At 35.2% G+C, this 26,897-nt stretch overlaps 2 protein-coding genes across 2 annotated transcripts; one reads left to right on the plus strand and one right to left on the minus strand.

Moving 5' to 3' along the window:
- The first annotated feature begins 1,818 nt into the window (after positions 1 to 1,818).
- On the plus strand, positions 1,819 to 5,054 carry LOC143572354 (B3 domain-containing protein Os01g0723500-like). Its single transcript, XM_077057544.1, has 5 exons — positions 1,819 to 2,203; positions 2,691 to 2,827; positions 3,356 to 3,830; positions 4,208 to 4,371; positions 4,734 to 5,054. The coding sequence occupies exons 1-5, from the start codon at positions 1,819 to 1,821 to the stop codon at positions 5,052 to 5,054; spliced, it is 1,482 nt and encodes a 493-aa protein (XP_076913659.1).
- Positions 5,055 to 7,213: 2,159 nt separating this feature from the next.
- LOC143572329 (uncharacterized) lies at positions 7,214 to 11,388 on the minus strand. Its single transcript, XM_077057521.1, has 7 exons — positions 11,267 to 11,388; positions 10,865 to 10,934; positions 10,676 to 10,735; positions 10,217 to 10,331; positions 10,014 to 10,129; positions 7,461 to 7,585; positions 7,214 to 7,355 (listed from the first exon to the last, which is right to left on the minus strand). Exons 1-4 carry the CDS (start codon positions 11,341 to 11,343, stop codon positions 10,221 to 10,223), a joined length of 318 nt encoding a protein of 105 aa, XP_076913636.1. The 5' UTR covers positions 11,344 to 11,388; the 3' UTR covers positions 7,214 to 7,355; positions 7,461 to 7,585; positions 10,014 to 10,129; positions 10,217 to 10,220.
- Positions 11,389 to 26,897: the final 15,509 nt, after the last annotated feature.

Here is a 26,897-nt window from a genome sequence, read left to right on the forward strand (position 1 = left end):
TTTGGATGTTTTGAACGTTTAATCAGTTGTACTTTTATGTTCACTTTTGATTTAATGGTTAAATGAAAACGTTGAATAATACAACTATGTTCATTTTAATACGTTTAATCCGTGAATATTGTATTCTAAATTAACCGTAGTCGGTCAGACTCGTGGGAGCGATTCTGAATTAAGACTATTCTGACTTTGGACTCAAGCAGTTGACTTCCAAACTCACAGACCTCATTTTGAATGACGTTGGATGTAACTCGCATCAAATCATCTTCATGGATCTTGATCATAAGATGTTTTGATAATGGTATGCTCATTTAGGATCCTTAGACCTGAGATACATATTAGAACTTTTGTTTACCGAGGAATATTCTTTGATCATGTCAACCGCTGTTGTGTAACTGCCAGCCATAAAGGCATTGGTTGGGAATATTCTGAAGTTCAGTGGGAGTTGTATGTAGTCAAGATGGGATTTTGTACTCTTACATTTAAATGTAACAGTTAGACATATTGGCGCCCTCGTTGATTCAAACTGGTAAAGTGTGAGGCCTCACCCAAACTAACTGTGTGTTTGATTGGACCACTTTGACTCTATATCGAGAACTAAAATAATTGAACACTGTATGAGATTGATTTGATCCATGTCTCATTGTTCAATTGATGTCTTATACAGAAAGGATAGATGACAACGATTACTATAAATTCATTATCTTGCAATAAGGTATTCCAAGATACTTTGGTTATGGATTTAAAATGTCTTATTCGGTTGGGGACAGCTATGTGTAGCTAGAACGCCTCTAGCCGTTAGCGTTGTGATACTTGACCCAAATCCGTCCAAGTGGGAGACTGTTGGATTTTATGATCGGTTCGGGTCAAGTCAACACGACCGACCCGAATGAGACCCGGACTGAGTTACACCGGAGGTAACGAATTTTAACCCACTTAAGCGTTCACGTTAACTGGGCCCGACACACTCATTTAAGGAGATAATCTAGTGGTTTAAGGCTTTGGGTTATTAATTGGGCTTAAAGCCCAATGGGGTTTAATTGTTAAACCCTAATTTATATCCTATAAATACTTAATGATGTTTCCATATTTAAAAAACATTAATAACCTAAAACCCTAGCTGCTCACGTTTTTCCGGCGCCGCAATTCCGGCCACCGGTTTTTCCGGCGAGCATTTTCCGGCAGCCGCTAGCCACCAACTATTACCTACTGCCCCTTTATTATACCGGAAACACCACCACCACTGTATACCAGCTTCCGGCGACGTCCAAAACCTCACCGCAAGTCCATACACGTTTTTCCGGTGACACCCGTTTTTCCGGCGGGTCTCCGACGCACTGTTTTCTCCAGTAGCAGCTGCCGTTCGGGTCTGTGTTGGTATTTGAGCTTTAGTTGGACTAGTTTGCTGCCAGATCTATATCAAACCATCATCTTAAGGTTGCCGGAATCCGCCACCGCCGCCGACAATCGCCGCCGCCGCTGCCGGATTAGATTGGAGATCTCTTTTGATTGTGTGTGTCATTTCTAGCTACTCTCGTTATCCTTCGGTGTCTTCCCGGTTCTTGTAACCGAGGTATATCGACTACCTTTTCTATGGTTGTTTATTTACGTTGTTCGTACTCGTATCGTTTGTAATTGGATCCGGGTTCGGGTTTCGGTTTATGGTTCGTTTTAATTTATTATATCTGCCGCGTTTTATAGTTCGTTAATACATATATATTAATATTGATTAATATCTATCGAAACGAAATAATTATTAACTAAAACGGACCAAATAGTTTATCCGTTTTCGTTCCGAACCACCGTTGAAACCCAACATTTATGAGAGATCATTTTTTAGAAAATGGGGATGCATTGGTTTTCAAATATGATGGTAATTTGCATTTTACCATACAAATTTTTGATCAGAGTAGTTGTGAGAAAGAAACCGCATTTTCTGCTGAATGCCATCAACATTTGGGCATCTTCGATCAACATTTTGCCAAAAAGAGGGACCGCGAGTATGAATCTTTGTTCACCAATACGGTTGACTTTGTGCCAAAGAAACCGAGATCGCAACCCCATGAAGTTAATAACATAGGTGAAATGCAATCAGGATTACCTGGATCCGTTAACGGGCAATGTGAACTTCTAGATTTTTTGAATAATGTAGATTTTAGTAGCAGTGGCTTAAACACTCCCATCACTAATGCTATGCCTATATCGGGTATAAATTATTATTATTATTGTTGGTGGTGGTGGTGTTTTATATTGTTATTCGCATTTCTAGTTAAAGGTGTGAATTTCTGACATCTGAAGAATCTAACATGAAATTTGTGGCTTTGGGTCAGTTACAGGCCGTGCTCATGTCAACACGGAGGGTTTGCGGGTTGACCCGTTTAACCTGTTTATTTATTTTATATATTTTTTTCAAATCTATTTGGGTATATTTAATGCGAAATTTAAAAGTATACAAACAAGTTGGCATATTATAATTGTTTTAAGAAAATAAAAATAGTTGTCAGTTCAGAATTATTAAACGGGTTGTGTTCGTGCCAACCTGCAAATACACGTGCCGTGTTCGAATTTATTTGTATAATTTGGGTTCGACCTGCAAACATGGCCCGTTTAACAGCCCTATTATTAGTGGATATTTTGGACTTTTGGTTTTATATAATACATAATTGTTAATTTATTATGATTGTTCATTGCAGAAGTGAGCCCTAGTGATGAGGAGTTAGGCCGGTTATCAGCTTCTGAAGCAGATAAGATAGCTCGATCGTTTACTTCAAGTTTTCCTCACTTTACTCAAGTTATGAAAAGATTCAACATAAGCGGTTCATATACTTTGGTGGGCATTTCTTATATCCCAAAATTTTTAATTTTTAATTTTTAATTTCTTATGGAAAAGGTAGCGAAATTTGATGTGATTTATCGTTTATTTTTTGAGTAGCACCCTTTATTTGGACTCACAGAAAGGCTCAAACTCTCAAAATGTTTTCTTTTTGGGGGTTGATTTAACGAGTTTTAAGTCACCACATTAGAAAAGTCAACATGGTCAAATCTACCAGCCACTTCAGCTGTCACAGGACAGCAAAATTAGATCAAATTTTATTATTTTTCTTGTGCAATTTGCGAAAAAAAAAAACGCAAACATGGTTGAAGTTTCCGACATGTCTTTTTTTGACCGGTCAATTGGGTTAGATTATCTGAAATCAAAATCTTTGGATGTTTGAGGTTTCTATTATTTACCCTTTAATGGGTTAAAATAAAAATGGGTACCCAGAAAAAGAAACAGAAACTAGACCAAAGTTTGTTACTTTTTAATTTTTATGCAATTTTCCCAACTTTAGATGACAAATTGTTATACATTATGTAGAATGTTCCATATCAGTTTGCAATGGCATACCTTCCAAACTGTAAGGTGATAATTGTGTTACACAATTTAAAAGGAGAATCTTGGACCGTTAATTCAATTCCAACCACGCGAGTGCAAACTTCACATACTTTTTGTGGCGGGTGGTTGGTTTTTGTTCGTGGTAATAATATTAACGTGAGTGATATATGTATATTTGAACTTGTGGGAAACTGTGAAATGCGTGTGAATATTATTAGAGTTAGACAAGAACCTGAAGAGTCTGAACATGGTGGTGATCTTAACGGGCCTGCAAATGGCGCTACTACAACATTTTTGGGAAGGTTGACTAAAAAAGTCAAAAGAAAACCGCTTAAAACCCAGATTTCAGCTTTGATTGAAGGTCAAATGGTTGCTTTCTCCACTGAAAAAGTCAAACTTGGTATTGCAGCCAAAGGGCCTGTTGATTCCCATCTGAGAACTAGTAATCGAATATCAGGTATACATGCAATTCTTATTCGTTATCTTGTGTCCTATATTCGTTCATATATATATTGGCCGACCCATTCGACCGATTTTGATGACATTTTGTTGTTAATCTGCTTTTAAACTTATGACACTTGTACTCTTATCTTGAAAATTGCATTAGGATGTGAGAGTTTGAAAAAAAAAAGGCTATGATGGCCATATTATACATTACGATGTTACATTAATGAAATGGGAACTATGAAATTAATTTTGGTCGGGGAAATAGGATTTTATGCAAGTTTTGAAGGATATGAAATTCAACCATTGTGCTAATTGGAATTTCACATCAGCCCGATACATGGGCAATTAAAAAAGTTTTTTGCTTTTTTTAACCTGAAATATAAATAGGAAAATCAAGACTCTTGCAAGAAAAAAGAGGTTCTTCGATGACAGGTTGCACATCCACGAAATCGGGACCCGAGGAAAAATTTGCCGATGAATCTTTTATTTCTAGCTTTCCTTATTTTGTTACGGTCATGAAAATTTTCAACATAAGTGGATCCTACACTCTGGTGAGTTTAGTCTTTATAACATATAGAAATATTATACAATAAGAACGAATTACACCGCTGGTCTCTGTGGTTTACATGAATTACGGATTTGATACATTATTTTCTAACGCTACACCTTTAGTTCAGTGATTTTAAAAAATGTAACACATTTCAGTGATTTTAGTCATTTTACGTTTCAGAAATAAGTAATCCCATTCCCATCCATGGCAAGGAACCATTGGTTTTACTTTTGTGAAAACCACTGACTTAAACCCGTAACTTATAGAAACAAAGTTTTAGAGTGTAATTCATGTAAACCAAAAGGACCAATCGTGTAAACAATAACATTCTATAACACTCTTTTGTTAATATTCGAATAGCAGAAAGTCCCCATTCAATTCTCTATGGAGCACCTTCCTAACTGTCGAACTGCGATAACACTTCGCAACTTACAAGGAGAATGTTGGACGGTTAATTCGGTCCCGACTGTTAAAGTACAAACATTGCATACGTTTTGTGGCGGTTGGATGGCGTTTGTTCGGGATAACGGTATACAAATAGGAGATATTTGTATATTTGAACTTGTCGGGAGATGTGAAATGCGTGTGCACATAACTAGTGTCGGGAAAACAAGTATAGGTTCAAAAGGAAACGGAGATTTTGGTGAATTAGCGGCCGATGAATCATATTGTAGTGAGTGTTAACTTATTTCTTTTATGTTCCTTCTGTTAAATATTAATAAGTTCATACGTTTTTAGAGTTATTTGCATAAATAGGCCATCTTCAAATGTTTTGCATGTTTTGAGATCTGTAGTTATCATGTTGTAACATATTTGGGTCTAGCACTAACATTTGTCAAACGTTATGATAAAGTTATCAAACGACGGTTTTACGCTTTTGACAGACGACTGTATGGGCTACTTATCTAAATTACTTATCACGACGTGGGATGAGTCTTTCTTAGAGTTAATTATACAAATTGTGATTATGGTTTGCCGGAAGGATAAAATAGTCATTTTACGGAAACTTAACAAGCGTGTTTGAAAACTGAAAAGCACCAAGGATATTATTTGGCTGAACCATATGTGTAATAAACTCTAGTTTAATAAAGTTTTTGTTGGTTATGTTTCAGTTATTTGTACATGTTGCAGGTTAGGTTTCTGTTCAAGGAAGGCTGCCTATAATGTAGAATAAATAAGAGGGGTAAAATCTAGAAAGACAGGAAAGTTGGGTCTGTATTCTGCCTTAAAAGAGTACTTTTAGCTAGTCTGTACTCATAAGATTGCTTCTTTGATTTATGTAATAAATTGTAACACGCTCTGTTGTTTAATCGTTTACTCTTCTACCGCTAAAAAAAATTCGATAATAGCTGTTTTTATCTATAAATTACATCAAATTTCACTGCCTTTAATCAAAAGAAAAAACCAATAAAAGAAAAAAAGTACACTTGAGAGAAGACTTGTTAACCATATTTGCCAAAATATCCCACAAATAATAACACTATTGTTGAATAATGATTAATAGAATACACGCAATAACTTATCTTACATTTGTTGGTGTGTATTTTCATTGGCGATAAATTGTAGGGGTGGCAAATATGTTGGGTTGGATCGAAACGGGTCACGAGTCAGAACAGGTTAGGGTCAAAACGAGTTACAGTCGGAATTGGTCAATTAAAAAGGGTTGTTTTGGTTCGGGTTTAAACGAGTTAGGGTCAACAGGTTTAGGTCAGAACAGGCCCGGGTCAGAATACGTCTAGGTCGGAACGGGTCAAAACAGGTTTTGGGTCGGTTCTTTTTTTTTTTTTTTAATTAAGACAACAAACAAAAAGTTTTAATTGTTTTTACTTTTTTTGTTTTATATTTTAAGTTTTAATTTTTTTATTCGTTTTTGGAAAAAAAAATTGACAGACTTATTAATATCAAAAACCCCTAAAAAAATTTTAAAAAACAATAAAAGATGATAACTCAAAATATAAATAAAAAACGAAAAATGTAAAAAAAAAACTGAAATGTTTCCCCTGTCGTCATCGTTCATCACAAAAAACTCGAGAATTTAACCGAACCAAAAAATCGAAGAAAAAGAAACAAAAATCAAAACTGAATCGAATTGATCAAAACAGAAGAAAGATAAAAAACGAAAGTAAAAAACTAAAATCGAACATAAATGAAACTGAAAAAACCCGACCAAAACAAAACAAAAACCGAAATCGACCCGTCCAGTGTGAAGACTTGAAAGAAACAGAAACTCAACCCGTCCAGTGCGAAAACTCGTGTCGGCACGAAACCTCATCCTAGCCAAAACCTAAACCGATCTCGTTCCAATCGAAAACCCGGTTCAACCCGAACCCCCACGTTTCCTCAAAGCACTGACCCACATCGACACATGTCTTTAAATTTGCCGCCTCATTTTGACCCGAAAATAAGAATTTGGAATTTCAAGTGACTCATTTTGACCCGTTTAGTTAAAATCTATGACCCAAACCAACCCATATAATTTTTAAAACAATCCAAATTGCCAAGATTGCCACCCCTACTATAAAGGCAATAACTTACCTTACATTGTTCTATAACAAGGTGAAAATTTGGTTATCCTAATGTGTATCACGTCCTTCAAAAACCATCCAAACCATGGTCTTGAAATATGTTGTGAAGGTTCAGTTTTGATACAAAATGGAAATCTTAGTGCACAAAAACTAACCAGTCCAGCCAATAATATCCACTAGTCCCAAAACCATAGTTAGCCGGCTCAGGCCAGCCAGAATTATTATAAACGGTGAATATGATAAGAGAAGTTCAAAAACAAAAACTAGCTCATAATCTGTCAGTTTCTACAAAAATAACAAAGCAACCCCTCCCTCTTAAGCTTTATTCTGGATGACGTAAGCAGATGGTTTCTGACAAGCAGAAAAGAGTTGCCAGCTGACTAATGCCATAATCAAGGAGGTGAACAGCTGAAACCCTACAACTTCTGGTAGATGCCATCCTAATCCCCACCTCAAATAGCTTTCAATTCAATAATAAATAAATAAATAAGCACGCAACAAACATTATTTCACTACATAACTTAATTGAATAAATAAATAAAAGAGCATATACTATATTAATTACCTTGTGATAGAAGGCATAGTTGCCACAAAACCAGCACATGCATAGATGATTGGAATCAATGTTTTGGGCTTGTTTTTCCTTAGCCACATCAATGATCCCAACGCAGCAAGTGATAGGCTCAACATCTGGATTCACCAAAACAACAAAGTCTGTGAGCGAGCTCATATACATATCTAATGGAAAACCGTGAGAATCACATGATGCAATATTACTATATTTTAAGTACAGAACCAACAAAGCCACTTAATGAGCTTGTATGCAGTGCTTAAAAGATATAATAATAGAGGTAAAAAAGGAGTTGGTTAAGTGGTTACACAGCCGTTTTTTGTATCGTAGTTAAAGAAAAAAATGCGAGTTTCAATGCAGTTCTCGCAAGGGTCACCTTTTTATTAATTAGGTATTGAACAACCCTCTTATCTATAAATACACGCACATTATGAGGATGCTTTTTGGTAAAAAGTGTCAAAAGGACATTATTCACACTTTTTGGTGTGCTGTAGACGTGGTACTATAGCATTATACACACAAATATTATGCGTGTGTGTGTACCCAAGTTTTCAGGAGTCTACTTAGGGAAAGAAATTGTTCTAAAACGAAAAGTCTAGATACTTAATATTACATTGGGATTTTTACATATATCCCCTTCTTAAACCTCTTAATTACATATTCCCCAATGTTAAAACCTTAGTTACATATTTCCCCTTTTACCATTCAATTACCCTTCTACCCTTGCCCTTTTTTTTTTATCAATTTACGATACCTAAAAACATATTATTCACAGAACATAGACAGACTCTTGCTACCATTTACACCTCTTTGACTTCCGGCATCCATTCGCTATATTCCGGCATCTATTCATGACCTCCGATGTCAATTTGTTCCAAGTCGTCCTCTATCCGTGACCTCCAGTGTCTATTTGTTCCATTCCGACGTTGGCTTCCATGACCTCCGTTATGCCGCCGTGAAGTACCCTACTGTCCTGCGGAGATGGTGCTGCACCGGTGAGTTAACATGTGTAACCTCTGCTGCTCTACCATTATTCAACCACCATTGCAATCGGTAATCACTTTTTATTTGATTACTACAATTTACAAAACCTATAATTCTTGATTAATTGAGGAAAAGTTCTTAATTTGGCTTAGATCTTTTATTTTAATGTTTGACCACTAGACCTGACTAATCTTTTTATTTAGTTCGTGTTGCTGGTAATGTTTTGCCTAAGTGGCTTAATAAGTTAATAATTTTAATATATGATTTAGGGAGGAAATATGTAAATTGATAAATATGGGTAAAATAGTCATTTATTAAGTTAATTTTAATGAAATGGGGAAATATGTAATATATATGCTTTAAGAAGGGGAAATATGTAATTGACTTTTTAATGTTGGGGAAATATGTAATAAATGAGTTTAAGAAAGGGATATATGTAAATGCCCCTATTACATTTGAGAGTTTTATTTTATTTAAAATCCAACTTAAGCATCTTCAAATCCAAATTTTAACTTCCATTTCATAATAACATATTCTTGCGTACTAGCATCTGTCCAGCATGCAATAACAGTGTGAAATGAATTTATTAGATCTTAGAAAAAACAAACAAATTTCTCTTATTTCTAAATTCTAAGGGAGCTTGAATGCATCTCTACTGCATTTGCTATGTGAAGTTGAAAACTAATACGATTTAATGAGAATCTAATAGATGTAATAAACTGTAGAATCCCTGACATATTATATTGGAATATTCTATTTCACATTATGACATATAACAATTATACATGTTATAATGTGTTGGCAAAGGTTTCTTAACTACAGGCAAAACTGAACCATAACTCCTACAATGTCAGAATTAACGCAAAAGTGTATATATCTAACATCTGTAATCGATTCCATCACCTTCTTCCTTTCCAATTAAGAAGATTAGTAGGTTTGTAAATTCCACGTATAAAATCTTGAACTAATGATGCTTATATAGCTTAGACACGTAATATTCAATTATTAGAAGTTGTTGAGTTGTTGGATAATTTTGACTTGGAAAACGGGTAAGCTTTCTAAATCAAGAAGAACCTGCAAAGCGTGATCAATTGTGTGTCCTTTCTTACATACCTCTGTCCTGCATATATGTTTTGACCTCAAAATCTAGATGGAAGATGATTAAAACTCAAAAGGTGATTAAAGTCATTTAATTCATCAAGAGGCTGATTATGGGACTAAGTAAACTTAACACCAAAGATAGACATCTAAAACCATGACGAGTGAGCAAACATTTGGGACTAAATGCGTAATTTCTCAAAAGTGGGACCTAAAGTCAAATTTTGGCTTAACAAAGCACGGCAATATAAACTTCATTATATATATGGTATTATATGATGTAACTTTTTGTGAGATTTGTTAACGTTTGGAAGTGGTATAGTACAATGTGTGTATACTATAATTGAACCAAGTTTTGGCCAACACTTGTACCCTCGCCATATTCCCAGCATTTATCCCAGCATCGATCACGGATTATAAATTTATAATCTAGCTTAAATTCAGGAAAAAAAAAACTTAGCATACCAGATTTGCATTTGCTTCAAGGCCTTGTAGAACGTAATCCCAAGTAAATTCAAGTCCTCTAGCACCCACCCAAAGAGGGGCTAACCTATGCAAAACAGAATCAGCAAACGCCCACCCTGCAAGTATGTACTAATTAACAATTATGAAAATTTAATCAGCTTTCAAAAGAAATAAACGGAGTTTATAAGTTATTAGTCACTCACCAAGTCAAACTGCCTGAAATTTATGATTTTGAGAGATGTTTCTGTGAGTTAACTGAGTCAGGGCAAAGTAAAGGCCCGCAACGTCTATAAAACCAATCAAAGCTTTCAACAATTCCTAAAGAAAATGAAAATATCAGAAAGAGTGTGTTAAAACTTAAAAAATGTTATGTAAACAATGGTCACACATAAAAACAATCATACATATTTGGCACCATAAAACCAATGCATCTGTCAACTTTAAAATTATAACAGTAACAATCTCAGAACGACAAAAACGTCCTTGAATTTTTATTTTATTTTTTTGTTTATTCAAAAAAATTACTTAATAAATGTTGGAAGATTAATGAACACTAGCTGATAATAAGTGAAATAACTGTTTGGTACCTGCTAAATAGTGAGAAAATTAACACCATTACTAAATAAACTAAAACAACACAAAAGGTAAATTAATGTTATAACCTGAGATGGATCGAATATATCACATTCAGACACCTTCAGAAATGTAGCTAAGCAAACGAGCTGTCGAAAAATTCAACGCAAATTACATCAATAAGTGTAGAGAGAAATATAGCAGACACTTAATATAAGTTGTGACGTTAAATCTGGAGTAATTAACAATCTAATGAAATCAAACACAACAAATCATACCTTCACCAATGCTGTGACAAGATAAACAACAGCAGTTTTGACAGAAGTGCCAAGTGTATCATACTCAGACCTGCAGTTATATGATTTAAGAAGACAAACATAAGATGAATTAATCTCATCAGCAAATGTTACAGCTACAACAACTAATAAGACAAGTTTAATTAATTAAGAAAATCTCCTAACAAGGATCCAAAAAGTTTATATTCAGATCAAAGCAAGCACAGTATTTTAACTTATCTAAAGAATCTCCTACAAACACAAACTTAAAATCTCATCTATCGGCAAATTCAATACAACAAATATCCGAAAATGAATGAATAAATAAATAAATAAATAAATAAATACGGATGGAAGCAATCACAAATGGTGTAAAATTGACGAAGTATAGGGAGACTGACTAACAGAGGAGTAGCGGAATAGTAAACGGCGTGAGGTCCGAAGGTTAAGATTGCGCAGTTTAAGAAGTGAAACATCGTCATCTTCTCCTCTCCGTCGCCTGACTCAGACGGAAAGACAAATAAATAAATATCACTAGTGGTCTAGTGTCAGTGTGTGTAATTTGCCTGCCAGATCATGGTAAGCTGGGTTGTATTTAGGCCCAAACAATGACGCCTAGCCCATATTATACGTGTCAAATCTGTTTCCTATTTCGGATTTCCCAAACTGGTTTTTAACACTGGAAACCGGCTTGGTTTTATTCAAGATGATAATAATAATAATAATAATAATAATAATAATAATAATTTTGCTTCCGTTTGAAACACTGTCATAAGGTGTAGGTGCCGGTTGATCCCTATAAATTTTTCACAGACTGTCCGTCAATCATTGTGAAATCTTTTCATGGTTGATCAAATCAGTTTGATCTAGATGCGTTCAGCTTAACAGGTTTCACCAGGATATATTCTCAACCCAATTCAAATTGGCGAATGGTATCAAAACGATTTCACCAAAATATGTTTTTGAATCACCAAGATCCAGTTTGGATTTGCACCTCTATTTATTTGGATTTCGGGATGAAAAAGTAAGCTGAACATAATTTTATTTGGAATTCAAAACATTGTAAAATGACCCATTTTATAATCTTTAGACTTGTAAATTATTTAAAAATTGAACTGTTTTACATGTAAAACTTACACCCTATTTTGAAAACTTTATTATTTTGAGTTACTACACATAAATAGGTCTAAAATGCGGAAATCAAACTTGACTTGTAAGTATATTTTCAGGCTCCATCTCGCTTGTTAACTAATATTAGGCTCAAGCTCGAGTTTGAATCACTATTATTAACTTTTTAGTTATTATAAGTCAAAATTACATTTTTTTAGACATAGTCAAATTGGGTCCTTTAAATAGTTCAATTTCAATCTATCTTTTAAATGGCAAAGTGTCTCCTCTTTTGTCCTTTACAATAACAGATGTTAAGTTTTTCAGTTAAGTCACCATATCTGTACTCCACAAGAGATCATTTTAGTCTTTTTATCTCTTGAAGGGCTATTTGTGTAATATAATTAAAGATTGTGTACTCGAAAAGTTACAAGGGCTATTTATGTCAAAAATAAAAAAACCCTACTTCCCCAAAACTAAAACCCTAATTTTTAGTCACCATCCAACCTCACTTGCAACCTATCATTCTCACCACCATCTCTGTCCACCACCAATGACCATCTACCACCACAACCGCCTACCACTATCTACCACCACCACCACCACCACCTTCAATTATTGTCAACCACCGCCTACCACCTACTATCACCACCACTGCCTGCCAACTTCTCCACAATCGTTAATTATGTTACACAAACATGTAAAAGGTAAAAAGAAGACTATAATGCTCTCATGTTCAGTGCAAATGTGGTGACTTTACTAAAAAACTTAGCATCTGCTAATGTAAAAGACAAAAACTAGACACTTTTCCATTTAAATGATCTAATGAAGTTAAACCTTTTTAAGTACCCAATCAATAATTAACTATACTTATAGGAAAAAAAATGTAATTTTTATCTTATTATAATTATACCGTGTATAGGTATCTTTATATATGTTTGGAACTATATTATTCATATATAACAAAATATATGTTATTTGGTTGTATTTATCGTAACTAAATTATATTATGATGACTATCTTATCTTAAATACATATAAACGAAACATTTCTAAATTATCTCAAGCCACTAAATTGTTTATTTATAATTAAGGTTTCTCATGCATATGACCCGAATTCACGGGTATGGTCTCACCAAACCCAGATAGCCCTTAAACGGGTTATAACATCTCATTATATTAAAATTTAATCGTATCAAATATTTGATATGAAAATATTATAAAATAGAGATATACTACAAATTAATATTCGTCTTAAAAAAGATATTATTTATAATCAAGAAACAATTTTATATATAAAAAAAAGCGGGTCATAGGTCTCACCAAACCCAAATATCCTTTAAATCGGGTTATAACTTCTTATTTATTTGTGAAACCCTTTCATCATCAACCCCTAACTATATTATTAACTTTTTCAAAAAATATAAATTAAAATCCAAAAATATATATAAATATTATAAACGAATAATATAAAACAACCCCGTAATATGGGGATAAAAACTTGTATGTGATAATATAAAGTTTATATGTGATAATTTAATAATATACTGTTATTTCATTAAAACTTTATATGTAAAATATGTTATTAGAAAATTATATGTAATAGTATAATTATATATATATATATATATATATATTAATTGTAAAGCTTCAGTACTCACAGATTGTTACTGTGCTACCCCGACAAGTTTTTAAGTGACAATTTCTTAAAGGACTAATGTTGGATGCTTCTCATTGTATGTTTTGGGCGGTGCGTCTGATTAGTCCACCTTTCCACAATTCTTCATTCTTCTGGTTATTCTCTTCATCTATTGTCCCCATAATCTTTAACATCTGTAACTTTCGTTAATTTTCAAATTCGAAAACCTGACTCATTTTAAATTTTTGGTTTTGTTTATAAATATATATATATATATATATAATATATATATATATATAATGGTGTCATTTTGGTGAATTTGTGTTTGTGAGGGATATAAGGAGTGGAGTTGTTTGATATGGAAGATGGATCCAAACTGTAAACAGAGGTGGTAGTGAAGGAAATGCGCACCGAAAGACTGATGAGGGATTTGTTGATTGAAGTAAAGTGAGACTTTTGCTTTATGACAACGATACGACGACTCTAGAGTTGTTTTTGTAACTTCTTCAAGATTGATGTTATAACCAATCCTGATATAAAGTTAAGGTATTAAGTTCATAGCGTATGTATGTTTTTTCATTAATATTAGTTTGATGCTTTGATTGGACTAGACATTAACTGGTCGGGTTCAGCTTCATGTTCAACTTTTGGGTTTCTATTAAGTTGAACCCGTCAAACCGCGAACGCGAACCTCATCTTTTTTAAAATTATTTTGATTTGTTTGGGTTGGATTACACGTTAAGTGGTCGGGTTTAGGTTCATGTTCAACTTTTGAGTTATGTTAGTTGCACCTGCCAACCCACAAACACGAACCACATTTGTTTTAAAATTATTCATTTTTTTTTGTTAACTTTCGGTAAGTTTAAGATTTTAAAACTTGGAGTTTATTTTGAAGTTCTAAGGTTTTTAAATATTATTTATAAATATGAAAAAACTTTGGGCACCACTAGATCATGAGTGTCAATTATCTGAATACGGAAGTGAACCGAAATGGGTATTATTGGAGTTGCACAAAATTAAATTCTATGCTAAGGTCCTGTTTGTTTTTGCAGACATAAACTGTCTGCAAGCTGATTTCATCTGTTTTCATGTCTGCAACTGAAGATGTGGTCTGAAGATCTGCAAGCTGAAAATATAAGACTGTTTGTTTTTATAAGCTGATACTGTCTGCATAACTGTCAAACTTATCTCACAAGATAGAAGTCATTTATTCAAGTTACATCTAGTTTTTAGTCTTTGCTTGCCATGCCGATTTGGTTTTGGTGGGTGGTGGAAGGTGGTGGTGGTGGATGGTGGTAGTGGCGGCGGACGGTGGGTAGTGGCGGTGGATGGTGGTGGTGGACAATGGGTGGTGGTGATGGATGGTTTTGGTTGGTGGTGGACGGTGGTGGTGATGGATGGTGGTGGTGGTGGTGGGTGATGGATGGTGGTGGTGGCGGTGATGGATGGTGGTGGTGGTGATGGATGGTGGGTGGTGGACGGTGGTGGTGATGGATGGTGGTGGTGGTGGCGGACGGTGGTGGTGATGGATGGTGGGTGGTGGACGGTGGTGGTGATGGATGGTGGGTGGTGGACGGTGGTGGTGGCGGTGATGGATGGTGGTGGTGGTGGCGGTGATGGATGGTGGTGGTGGTGGGTGATGGATGGTGGTGGTGGCGGTGATGGATGGTGGTGGTGGTGGCGGACGGTGGTGGTGATGGATGGTGGGTGGTGGACGGTGGTGGTGATGGATGGTGGGTGGTGGACGGTGGTGGTGGCGGTGGATGGTGGTGGACGGTGGCGGCGGGGTACGGGGGTGGTGGTGGCGGCGTACGGTGGGTGGTGGTGTTGGCGGACGGTGGTAGGAGCAGTGGATGAGAGGGTGGCTGCAAAGGGAGAAGAGTAGGGTTTTTTTGTGAAGATGTTTTAAGCAAGATTTCCTTGCTTTTCTTTTAAGATGAAAGAAGATAACTTCAGATCTGTTTTAAGAAAAAAAACAAACAGTCTTCAAGGGTAATGTCTGCGCGCCTGCAGACATTAGCTCCCTTGAAGATGTTTGAAGAAAAAACAAACACCCCCTAAATGATACAATTGGTGTTAAAAGTTTCGATGGTATATTGATAAGATACTAAGATGTTTATATGATACTCTATAATTGTTGATAGAAAAGGTTGTTAAACCTCTTATACACACATAATGTTTGAACAATATGTTATATGAAATTTATTTATATGTTTTTGTGTGAATGGTTTCTTTTTTAGAAACTGAATTTTTCTTTACTTTCACATACTACCATGTAGGCCCAAAAATTTTACTTTTTATATATTATATATATATATATATATAAATTGTATTTCAGCTTTCTTTTAACAACTGAAGGTTTAATTAAGCCTAATTACAATTTCCATCTGCAGATGTAGTTCACATACTGCATATTTTACTTATGAAAAAACAAATAGTACTTAAGTCACTCATTTACACCTTAGATAGTAAATACTATATGTGAAATTCGTCAATTTCGGGTCATCTTGTATTTGCTTTTATTATGAAAAACCGACCCGTTTTGTATCCCGAACCTTTCAGTAATATAAAAATTATGATATTTATGTTACATATTTGTTTTATGGTTGTCGGATCTCAAAAACATCTTTTACAACTATTAAAATGCCCCTAAAAAGCTCAAAACTAACTTCAGGGACTAAAACTGCCAAAATTAAAAATCAGATTTTTCCCTTCGCGACCTTAGCGCCGCGCTAAGGTGCACCTGCAACAACTGATTCGTTTTGTTGTTATTTATCATATGTTTGACCTTTGTTAACCAATGAGAAAACTTGGAAATCTCTAAAGCAACCTTATGGATAACCCTTACACCTTATCCTTCATAAAATCAAGCCACACCACTCATTCCAACCTACTCTTTCACATCAAACTCTCTCAAAAAAAGTTCTAAGCTTCAACCTTCAAGTTCTTTCTTGTTTGATTTCTAAGAGTCAAACAAGAACCATTCTTTCTAACTAACTCCATATAATTAAAGCTTGTTGTTGCAACATATATATATATATATATATATAATATTTACCCATTGTTTCCTTCGGTTTTCACTTCTTCCGGTCATTGGTCGGTTGCAGTGGGATACTATAAGGCAAGGCTACATGGAGGACTATTATAGTTCTTGTTTATATATAATTCGTTTAAGCTTACTAATCTCGTTTAGTTTCTGTTTATTTTGGTTTGTAAACTCATTTTTGTAAGTTCCATGGTATTGGGAATGTGGCCACCATTTTCGGTTTCATCCTGAGTCAAGAGCCGAACCAAAACCGAACTTTTGTTTAATACTTTATTGTTAACATATTGTATGAAAGATTTGAGTATTATTATTTTAAGGTTATCTTAATGAGTTCTATGGTATTGGATATGTGGCAACCATCCTCGGTTTCATTCTGAGTCAAGAAACGAACCAAAACCGAACTCTTGTTAAATGCTTTATATTTAAAATGATTTAATAATGTGTTGCATGTAAGATTTGTGTATTATAATTTCTAAATTTTCTTGATGAGTTCCATGGTATGGGTATGTGGCAACCATCCTCGGTTTCATTCCGAGTCAAGGACCGAAACAAAACCGAACTCTCGTTTAACTCGTTATTTAAATGTTAAAAACAAGTTGTATGAAAGGTTTAAGTGTTTAAGTTCTTTTATTTACACTTTTGTACTTGTTACTTTAGTATGGATTTGTTGGACCCAAACTTGGTCATATATCAAGTCTTGGACCAACTAAACCAAACAAACCGAACCAAACCGGGTTCACTCGCTTGAAACACACTAGTTGTGTTTCGGGCCACCGAACCTCATATTTTCTTTGAGATCTTTTACGAACTAATAATAAATGTTTTCTTAAAGTACTTGGTATGTCATATCCAACTTGATCTTATAACAAGCTTGGACCGATAAAACCGAACATTCGCTTAACGATGATGTTTAGAGATTCTCCTATAATAGAACTTCTAACATTAGCTAAGTCTTTGTTTTAAATAATTTATCTCATGATATTTATCACTTTGAAATGTGGGGTTCAGACTTGAGTATTTATAAAGACTCGAACCGACTAACCGAACACTTGTTAAAATCCCGTTCTGGTATATCTAACAAGGGGTCTTGCACTATTGCATTAAACCAATTCCCACATATTTACTTAACAAAGGTTAAGTAAAGCTAATGAGTAGAATACCGACGATTTCGAGCAAACTTACTTTTAAAAACCGTTACTTCAAACTCTTAAATATTTACGTTTTAAACCTCAAACTTTGATTGATTATTTAACTTGTCATTTTATTTTACATTAAAGTCTTTCAAGACCATCTTCTAAATCGAAACCCCTTTAAACCTAGACCTCACTCGTTGAACTTATTATCCCGGTTTATCACAAACAACCCTTCAAGTTATTTATTTCAAGTGAGTACTTTTCATCCCCCGTTTTCATCTTTACGTTTTGGGGGTGACATCGCATACGTATTCAAACAAAAGTGATTTATACATTGTGTCTCAAATCGCAAAACTCTATAGTATATGTTTACTTAAATAAATGCTCGATTTGGTGTTATATGCTCTATATGATTACTTGCTAACGTGTTTATCGCTTTCGGTTGGTTTGCCTCAATAAGTATGATCATATGCTCCCCTAACTATTTTAGTTTAAGTGCTAATAGAATAGGGCCTCATTTTTCGAGTATATTTGGTTGTTACCATATAGAAAAGTGTCTCATTTCTCCGAGTATGATTGGTTGTTACCGATTCCAAAAAGAGCCACATTTATTTATTTTCAAGTTGTTTATCCAAGTTGTGTGCTATTATTTATTTTTGCATATACGAGTTTGTGGATTTCATTCTATATTTATTATACTCAAAAACTATGAAAATTGCTCACCAACATTTGTAACATCCCAAAATTTCTATAATAATAGAAAATAAATTATTTACTTATGGTAGGAAAAGTTACCTGGTTTAGTAGATAATAATTAAAGAGATATGGGTATGGACTTGGATAAGAAAGGAAGGAAGATAGACTCAAGCCCATGACCCATAATATATAAACCATTACCTTTCCTTTATTTCATTCATTCACCTATTCCATACACCACCCAACACACACACTTAAGCTCTCTCTCATATTTCTCTCTTTCTCTAGCCGAAACCAAGAAGAAGAACCGATCCCGACCCGAGGTAATGATAGTATGATATTGCATGGATCCAAACCCGTTAGATATAGTCGCGAAACGATGAGCCGACACCTTAAACCGTTAAAGTCACGAGATCCGGATGGAACTGGGTATAAACCGATCAAAAAATGAGCTTAGGAATCACCCTAGCCCAGATCTGGATCGAACGGGACGAAAAACGGTGAAAACGGTGGTGAAACAAGCGAGATCTCGCTTTTCCGGCGAGATCTCGGTTTTCCGGCGACGGCGGCGCTGGAAAGGCGGCTGATACGAGGATGTCATGTCAGAGAATGTTTCTGACATTCTCTGACCAAACCCTAATTTGTTAGCGGGGGAGCTAATGAATGGGCCTTAGTTCGTTAGCGGGGAGATGAGGATTTAACCTCAATTCGTTATGATAATTCGTAAAGGAATGAATAACTAACTAACCCTAGTTCGTTATGTCAATTCGTTAACGGAGAATAATGAACTAGCTCCAATTCGTTAAACAATTCGTTATGGCAATTCGCTAAGGAAAAGTAACAAACAAGCCTTAATTCGCTAAGGCCATTCGTTAAGTGAGGGACAGATGAACCCCATTCGTTATAGGGTTCACTCTTTAACCAGACCAAACGAAAGAGACCAATTCGTTATGATGACCAGTTCGTTATAAGGTCCAATTCGTTAAGGACTGTGTAACGAACTAGGAGTTTGACATAATGACAGAATTGTCCATGGACTTGAGTAAAATAGTTTAATTAAATAGAAGCCCTTGGTCTTTGCTAATTAATGAGAGATACCCTTAAAGGTTAATGAATAATGATTAACTAACCAGTAAAGATTCAATGGAGTAAAACCGACTTAGACGCTTAAGACTAATTAAGTAACAGTGAGAATGGCTAGAGCAGTATTTAATATTGCATTTATTAAACAGTCAGTCGCGCACAGCTAAAGAAAGGGGTAACCATTAACGGCAGACGCAACCGAGTTCAGGTGAGTTTCTAGCCCCATTCCTTGTTATGTTTTCGGGGCTGTGTGCATACTTGATGTGATAGTTAATACACTTTCCTTAAATGTTAAGTGTATGCCATGTATGAAATTTGTGATATATACGAATGATGGCTTGTCGGTACGTGAACGATCTTCGGATATTGCACGTACTGTCAGGTTATAAATATAGATACGAATATTGTATGTAATGTAAAGATGAAGGCTTGTCGGTACGTGAACGATCTTCAGATAATGCACGTACTGTCAGGTTATAAATATAGATATGAATATTGTATGTAATGCAAGAATAAAGGCTTGTCGGTACGTGAGTGATCTTTGGATATCGCCCGTACTGTCAGGTTATAAGTATAGATATGAATAATGTATGTAATGTAAAGATGAAGGCTTGTCGGTACGTGAACGATCTTCGGATATTGCACGTATTGCCGAGGGAAGTGATTAGCTCCTTCCATGGACATTAAATAATAACTTATATACAGTGTTCTCCAATGGATAATATATAGTGTTCCTTCTATGGATAATGTATAGAGTTCCTTCTATGGAAAATGTATAATGTTCCTTCCATGGATAATGTTGTGTTCCTTCTATGGATAGTATAGAGTTCCTTCTATGGATAATATATAGGATGTTCCTTCTATGGACAACATATAGAATGTTCCTTCTATGGAAAGTATAGTATTCCTTCTATTGAAAGTATATAGAGTGTTCCTTCTATGGATAATATACAGAGAGTGTTCCTCCTATGGAGAATATATAGCATGTGCGATAGTAATAGTTCTTTTAATAGATATTACATGACGTTCCTCCTATGGATATTTATACAAGGTTAAGATATGTATGTATGTACGATATGTGTATGTATTGTATATCGCCTGATTAACTAAAACTACTCAGCGTAGCTGACTTTTAGTATGCATGCAGGTAGATAGGTTTAACAAGCTAGCATGAGGAGGGCACATGGCATGGATTGAATGGATGGCATCTGAAGATGGAAGAAATGATGTTTTAAATATGATGTTTTCTGTTATGGTTTTAAAGAAAAGATTAAATGTTTGGTAACGAATGATTGAAGTTATCGTTTCCACGAAAGTTTTAATGAACTCTGATTTGTAGAACTGTGTTTATGAGTAAATCCGATGCTAAAGTGAGGCACCGGGGAACGGGTCCTTACAAGTTTGTATCAGAGCAAAGTTCGAGAGATTTAAGCATTCTACATGCTTATAGTCGAACAGAAAATGAAATTTAAGAAAGAAAAGAAATAAGATGCCAGTTCAAGATAGCCATGTGTCACTCAAGCAAGCTCAATAAAGGTAAAGTATGTGGTTAAATAATGTGCAAAGATGTTAGCTTAATTACTGAAGGAAGGATATGTGTAAGTTAGAGGTAGGATTAGTTGATTGTTTGATTGATTAACTGTTTAAAAGTAGAAACTAGCACAAGTGAAATCATAAAGGGAAGTGAGTAGAACCTGAGGAGTAATGCAAACAGTTAATTACACTTGGCCACTGTCGTTAACTACTTACCTTACTAATCACGTGCTAAATAATTCCTTGAGTGATGACGTTTTGTGTTTTCCCTTTTATAATATGGTGGCTGGAGCAAGAGAGATTGTTGGCACTGGAGGTCGCACTGGACGTCGAGGCAGGCCTCGTATCGTCCGACAACCCTTGGTAGAAATAGCTTCCAACACCGGAGACGAAGGAAGCGCAGCTGGAGGAAACCCAAGCAACAACGAAGGGGTTCAACTTGACCATGCGGTTCAAGCACCCATTGTTCAAGCTGTAGCCGCTGTTATGAAGAGCCAGAATCTCGAAAGATCTGCTGGAAGTCATGGGAGAACTGCTGAAGGGTCAGGAGGAAATGGTAAGAAAGACGATGAAATAGAGAAGGAGGAATCAAGTGTGGTTAAGTCAGTGAAGGTGGATGATAGGAAGAGAGGCCGAGGTGGGTGCAACTATAAGTCCTTCAAAGGATGTGACCCACCGAAGCTAACTAGTTTGGAAGACGCAATCGCCACTCTTCAATGGATAACCGCCATGAATAAAATTATCCGCATTAGCAAATGCCGTCCCGACCAAGCTTTGGGTTATGCTACTCAATCATTCGGTGATGAGGCAATGTACTGGTGGGAGACGGTTGAGCAGAGGAAGGGTCAGGAAGAGGTTAAGGCGATGAGATGGAATGATCTAAAGGAGTTGGTGATGAAGAGGTTCTGTCAGGTCCGCGATTGTAGGTAGATCGCTAACAAATTAAGTCATAACTCACACGATTACGTGTTGACAAGAGAGTTAATGACGGGTTGCTATATTTAGAAAGAAAACCGTTTGATAAAGGCAGAATCAATAACAAACGATTTTGTTGCCGAGGAATCAAACAAATTTAACTAACACACAAGATTCACTCAAAAGATTTCCATTTATATAAAGTTACTCATATAAATGATAATCAATACAGGGTTTCTTGATGGGAAAGTTTGTCCGTACAATCCTAAGAACGGCTGTCACTTGACAAATATTCTCTCTATTATCGTATTCAACCGCTCTCCTTAAGTGTGCCCTAAATATTCCTTTTATAGGCCTGACACCCAAGGACAGCTGTCATTCCTTCTAGAAACCCTAAATATATCGTACATATTCAAATTACATATTCAAAATAATCCTAAGTGTAAAACAAGTCTTCTGGGTAGGCTTGGTAGAAGTAAACTTCTCCGAGTAGACTTTGTGCTCTGCCTGCCTTGTTAGACTTAGTAACCTTGAAGTGTGCCCGGGAAAAATTTTCCGGGTATGCTTTACTTAGAGTATTTTCCAAGAGAAAATACTCACCGGGTAGACTTCAATCTTCCTGATTGTATCAAACTTTGCCCGACACAACCTTACTAGCAACCTTGTTCTTCAATGATCCCTTCAACTCTTTGCTTGGAAATAGCTTATTAGCAAAGTGTGCTTAGTAGCACTGTACCCTGCTTGAGTTGAACCTTGCCCGATGATACTTAAGATAATTCATTATACATCAAAGCATACTTGGACCACTGTATTATTAATGAATACCTTGCCCGGTCTTCCAATCACTTGGCTTCATGAGCTTGGTTAGCCAAGAGTTTACTCTGAAGTAAACCTTACTCGGCTATGAAGAACAAACCTGCTTGATATAGTGAACCTTCCCGACTTTACACAAAAGAGTGAACTTTGCCCGGATATCCACTAAAGAAGACTTCTAGAAGATAACCTTGCCCGGAAGGCAAGATATCATGCCCGGCTAAGTAAAAGCTTGCATAGAAGTCTAAGGTGTGCTCGGTTCCATACTTAGTTATTTCTGAGGAGGTTGAGAAGATTCCAATCTTCAATCTGATCAGTTTTGGGTCAAACCTTGACTCAACAATCCCCCCTAGATTGGAACACCTCAGCTATCCCAAAACACTTCTACAGTTACTTACACAGGATTAAAATACACATCAAATTCAAAGTCAAATTACATATTCAAATAACATAAACAAATTACATATTCAAAGAAAAAACTGTTCGGAGATATTGCAAAGTAAAACTTAAGCCAAAAATTTCTTCATTTTAGCCAAAGGTGCTTGTTTAGGCATGGAAAGTCCAACTTTGCCATAGATTAAATTTTCTGAAGTCATTTGTAGAGAAGATCTTCACAATCTCTCCATTTTCCATCATGATATTCAGATGTTCAGTCCTGGAGTCATAAATACCCCATTTGGCATAACATTATAGTTGACTGAAGGATTTTTGGCTTTTACTTCAGCCTTGATGAAAGGTTTATCCATCTTCAATTGTATCTGCTTTGTTTTTCTCTTGAGAAATTTCTGACATTTTCCTTTTCTTTGTTAAGTTCTGTTTCGAAACAGCGGATGTTGTCTTGTTGCAGATTGGCTTTACTTTGGATTTCCCTTTCATTGTCATTTTAGAAAGATCCATCATCTTTCTGGATAATCCCTTGTTCTTTTCCTCTAGAGACTGTGCATCTCCTTTCTTCTTGTTGAACTGTAGTCCTTTCATTTTCTTGAAGTTGCTTAAAATCTCTTTTCTTGTCATGACTTTTACAGAATCAAAGGGAATTCCATTTTTCACCAAAAATTTTGGTTTACCACCATACATACTCAACATTTTCTGGACATTCATTTCTTGTTTCAATTTCACCCCTTTCAATTCATTGTCTTGCGCAATCTTTTCTTTACTCAAAGCTTTTGAAATTTTGTCAATGACAGTATCTAGTTTCTCCTTTACCTCTTTCTCTAGTTCTTCTTGCTTAATCAACTTGAGGAGAGATACCAGTACTTCATTGGGAATTTCTTTATCATTCAGGCACTTATCAATTACTTCTTGTAGGACTTCCTTTTGATTTTCATTTTTTACTTCATCCCTTACCTTTTTCTCATCTTCAAACAGTTTCAACAAGCGTACTTGTTCTTCAAAATCTTTATCAGTCAGTATTTGGCTTAGAAATTGTCTGTCTTGAATTTCTGTTATTCTTTGCACATAGACCCTTTTGGCTTCAACTTCAGATTCATCAATTTCTAAAATTTTTGACTTTTCTTTTGGTGAATTGACAATATGATTTTCATCACCTTCTAGAGCAATTTCCTTCCCTTTTAATTTCTTTATTTCTTCAAGATGTTTCCTATCAACTTCTGGAACATTGTCAGTTTCAGCATCTGAACTGTCTTCTTCATATACTGAAAGAAGCTTGAGTGAATTCTCCCCTTGATTCAGTGATTTCTCCCCCTATTTTGGGGCAGCTGAGGTCTTCTCAACCTCACACATTAGGGTTTCAACTCTTTGTAACGCCTTCTTTAGTTCTTCAGAAAGATGATGTTTGTAGGAATTGGGATTGCTCAGAGTTGGATCCATTTATGATTTGCTGTTGAAAGATGAACACACAATTGTCAGTAAGATGTATAACAATGTATATGTGAGAAAAATTGAGATTAAGGTATAAAGGATATTTCAATTCAAACTGTTGCCTTGAATGATATTGAAACCTACACACAAAATAAATGTGAGTAATATGAAGTTTCAAAACTGAACAATATATGCAAAAATTTTCTTAATGGGAGTTAAGACAAATTTAAGGTATATAAATGCAATTTTGGCAGAAAAAGCCGTAGATAAAGCTCTTTTTGATACTGCTTTTCTTTTATATGTCAGGTAAAGAGAGAATCTCAAAAAGTATTTTGTCTTTTAGCTCATAAATTCCTTATCTATTTAAGGAATGGTTCCTTTGGAGTATGTCCAGAAATGGTAAAGTATGTAAAGATAAAGTAACATCCATATGCATTTCTCACTTTAAATTAAAATGTTTAATCTAGCATAAACCCTATCAGAATCAGAAACACATTCAATCAAGCATACTTTGATATAAAAGTGTGCCCAAGCAACTCTCCTAGTGTGTAGTGTGCCCGAACAACCTTCTTAAGCAAAGTATACCCGAATAACCTTCCTAGAGTATAAAGTGTGCTCGAAAAGATATCAAGCAGACAGTGTACCCGGAAAGTCAAATTTTGAAATTACCAAGTATATTGGGGAAACATAAGTGTACCCGAAATATAAAGTGTGCCTGGAAGACAACGTCTGCCTGGAAACACTTGTAATTTCAAAGAAATCATAATCACAAATAACACATAACATGCTTGGAATTAAACATAAAACACCTAAGTGTGCTATAGTCTAAAATTTCAAAGCTTGCCTGGAAATCCTATGTTAGCACTAAGCTTGCTAGGATAATCATATTCAAACATCAGGTATGCCCGGGAACTAAACTAAACAATTTAGTCTACCCGAAAAACTTCAAATCATCAAATCATATCCGAAAATGACAAACTTAGATAAAAAAAAACATCTAAGTGTGCCCGGAAATGTTAAAAAGCATTAAACCTTACCCGAAAAACATATTCAATCATAAACAATCAGGCTTGCTCGAAAAGTGACTAATCTTAGTAAACTCTACCCGAAAAGTATCAAATACTTAAAAGCATGCCCGAAATAGTAAACTTAGATAAAAGTATCTAAGTGTACTCGGAAAGGTTATAAAACATTAAACCTTACCCGAAAATACATATTCAACATATTCAATTGTTTTGTGTTCGGGAAGGTTAGAAAACATCAAACCTTGCCCGAACTTACATATTCAACCTATTTAAGGAAAAATGCAACCCTTGTTGACTTAAACCACTTGTCAAAGACATTTGTCAGTTATGTATCATTACAGATCATAGTTTAAGAGCAAATGGTGCATTTAGAGATCAAATTTCAGTCTTTTTCTTCTTCAAAACATTTTCTTTCTTTAACTGAAAAGATCTCAGGAATGGGATCACATTGACTAAGTAGTTTTTTCAATACTTCATCCTCAGCATTATTATGACTACAAAGACAGGTCAACAACAGGTCTAGACTTAACATGATTTTCATCTCGTTGGTGATATTATTAAATTTTCAGTTAAATTAGCAGAAAGTTTAATGGATAACACATGTTGTGTTCTGATGCACCTTATCTATCCTCAAGGCTTATTTGGCTTTCTCCAGATCACCCAAATTTGACTTTGACCCCCTAGTTTTGGTTAAAAACTTTTAATGACAGAACAAATTTTTGAAAATTTATAAGATATTTCTTTTCAAATTTACAAACATATGTGAGGTTGAACATTGGACTTACATGCCACGCAATTCGGACTTACAGGCCTTTCATTCAGGATTTAACCGTCATGTTTGCATTTTCTCAATAAAAATTTGTGAACATCTATCAACTTTTGGTTGACAAAATATTTGAAATTAAAGTAGTTCACAGCTGTTCTTTGTCATTAAAAGATGTTTCATTTTGGGTAACCAAAGACCAACAGGCTTGTGTATGATTGGATAATCACTTTTCTGCCTATCATTTAAAAAGATTTATCTAGGAACATGCATAGACAACAATGTAACTCCACATAAATCTTAGAATTTTCTTTATGTTTATATCACCTCAGATTTTACATATCATGAGAAAGAAACCATACATGTTAATGACTGTACTCAGAGTCCTTTTAGCCTAATAAATCCATATGATTGGCTAAGTAGTCAATGTACTATCATTTCCATTAATATTCAGTTTAATATT

Source organism: Bidens hawaiensis, unplaced genomic scaffold, assembly GCF_021521415.1.
Source record: "Bidens hawaiensis isolate Kalapana, Puna unplaced genomic scaffold, B.hawaiensis_p1.1 tig00001369_1, whole genome shotgun sequence".
NCBI classification, from domain to species: domain Eukaryota; kingdom Viridiplantae; phylum Streptophyta; class Magnoliopsida; order Asterales; family Asteraceae; genus Bidens; species Bidens hawaiensis.

Coding starts and splice junctions, on each gene's coding strand:
- LOC143572329 (XM_077057521.1), bottom strand. CDS start 11,343: ATGACGATGTTTCACTTCTTAAACTGCGCAATCTTAACCTTCGGACCT. Junction 10,935..11,266: donor TACTATTCCGCTACTCCTCT/GTTAGTCAGTCT, acceptor ATATAACTGCAG/GTCTGAGTATGATACACTTG. Junction 10,332..10,675: donor ATATATTCGATCCATCTCAG/GTTATAACATTA, acceptor CATTTTCTTTAG/GAATTGTTGAAAGCTTTGAT.
- LOC143572354 (XM_077057544.1), top strand. CDS start 1,819: ATGAGAGATCATTTTTTAGAAAATGGGGATGCATTGGTTTTCAAATAT. Junction 2,204..2,690: donor TAATGCTATGCCTATATCGG/GTATAAATTATT, acceptor TGTTCATTGCAG/AAGTGAGCCCTAGTGATGAG. Junction 4,372..4,733: donor TAAGTGGATCCTACACTCTG/GTGAGTTTAGTC, acceptor TTCGAATAGCAG/AAAGTCCCCATTCAATTCTC.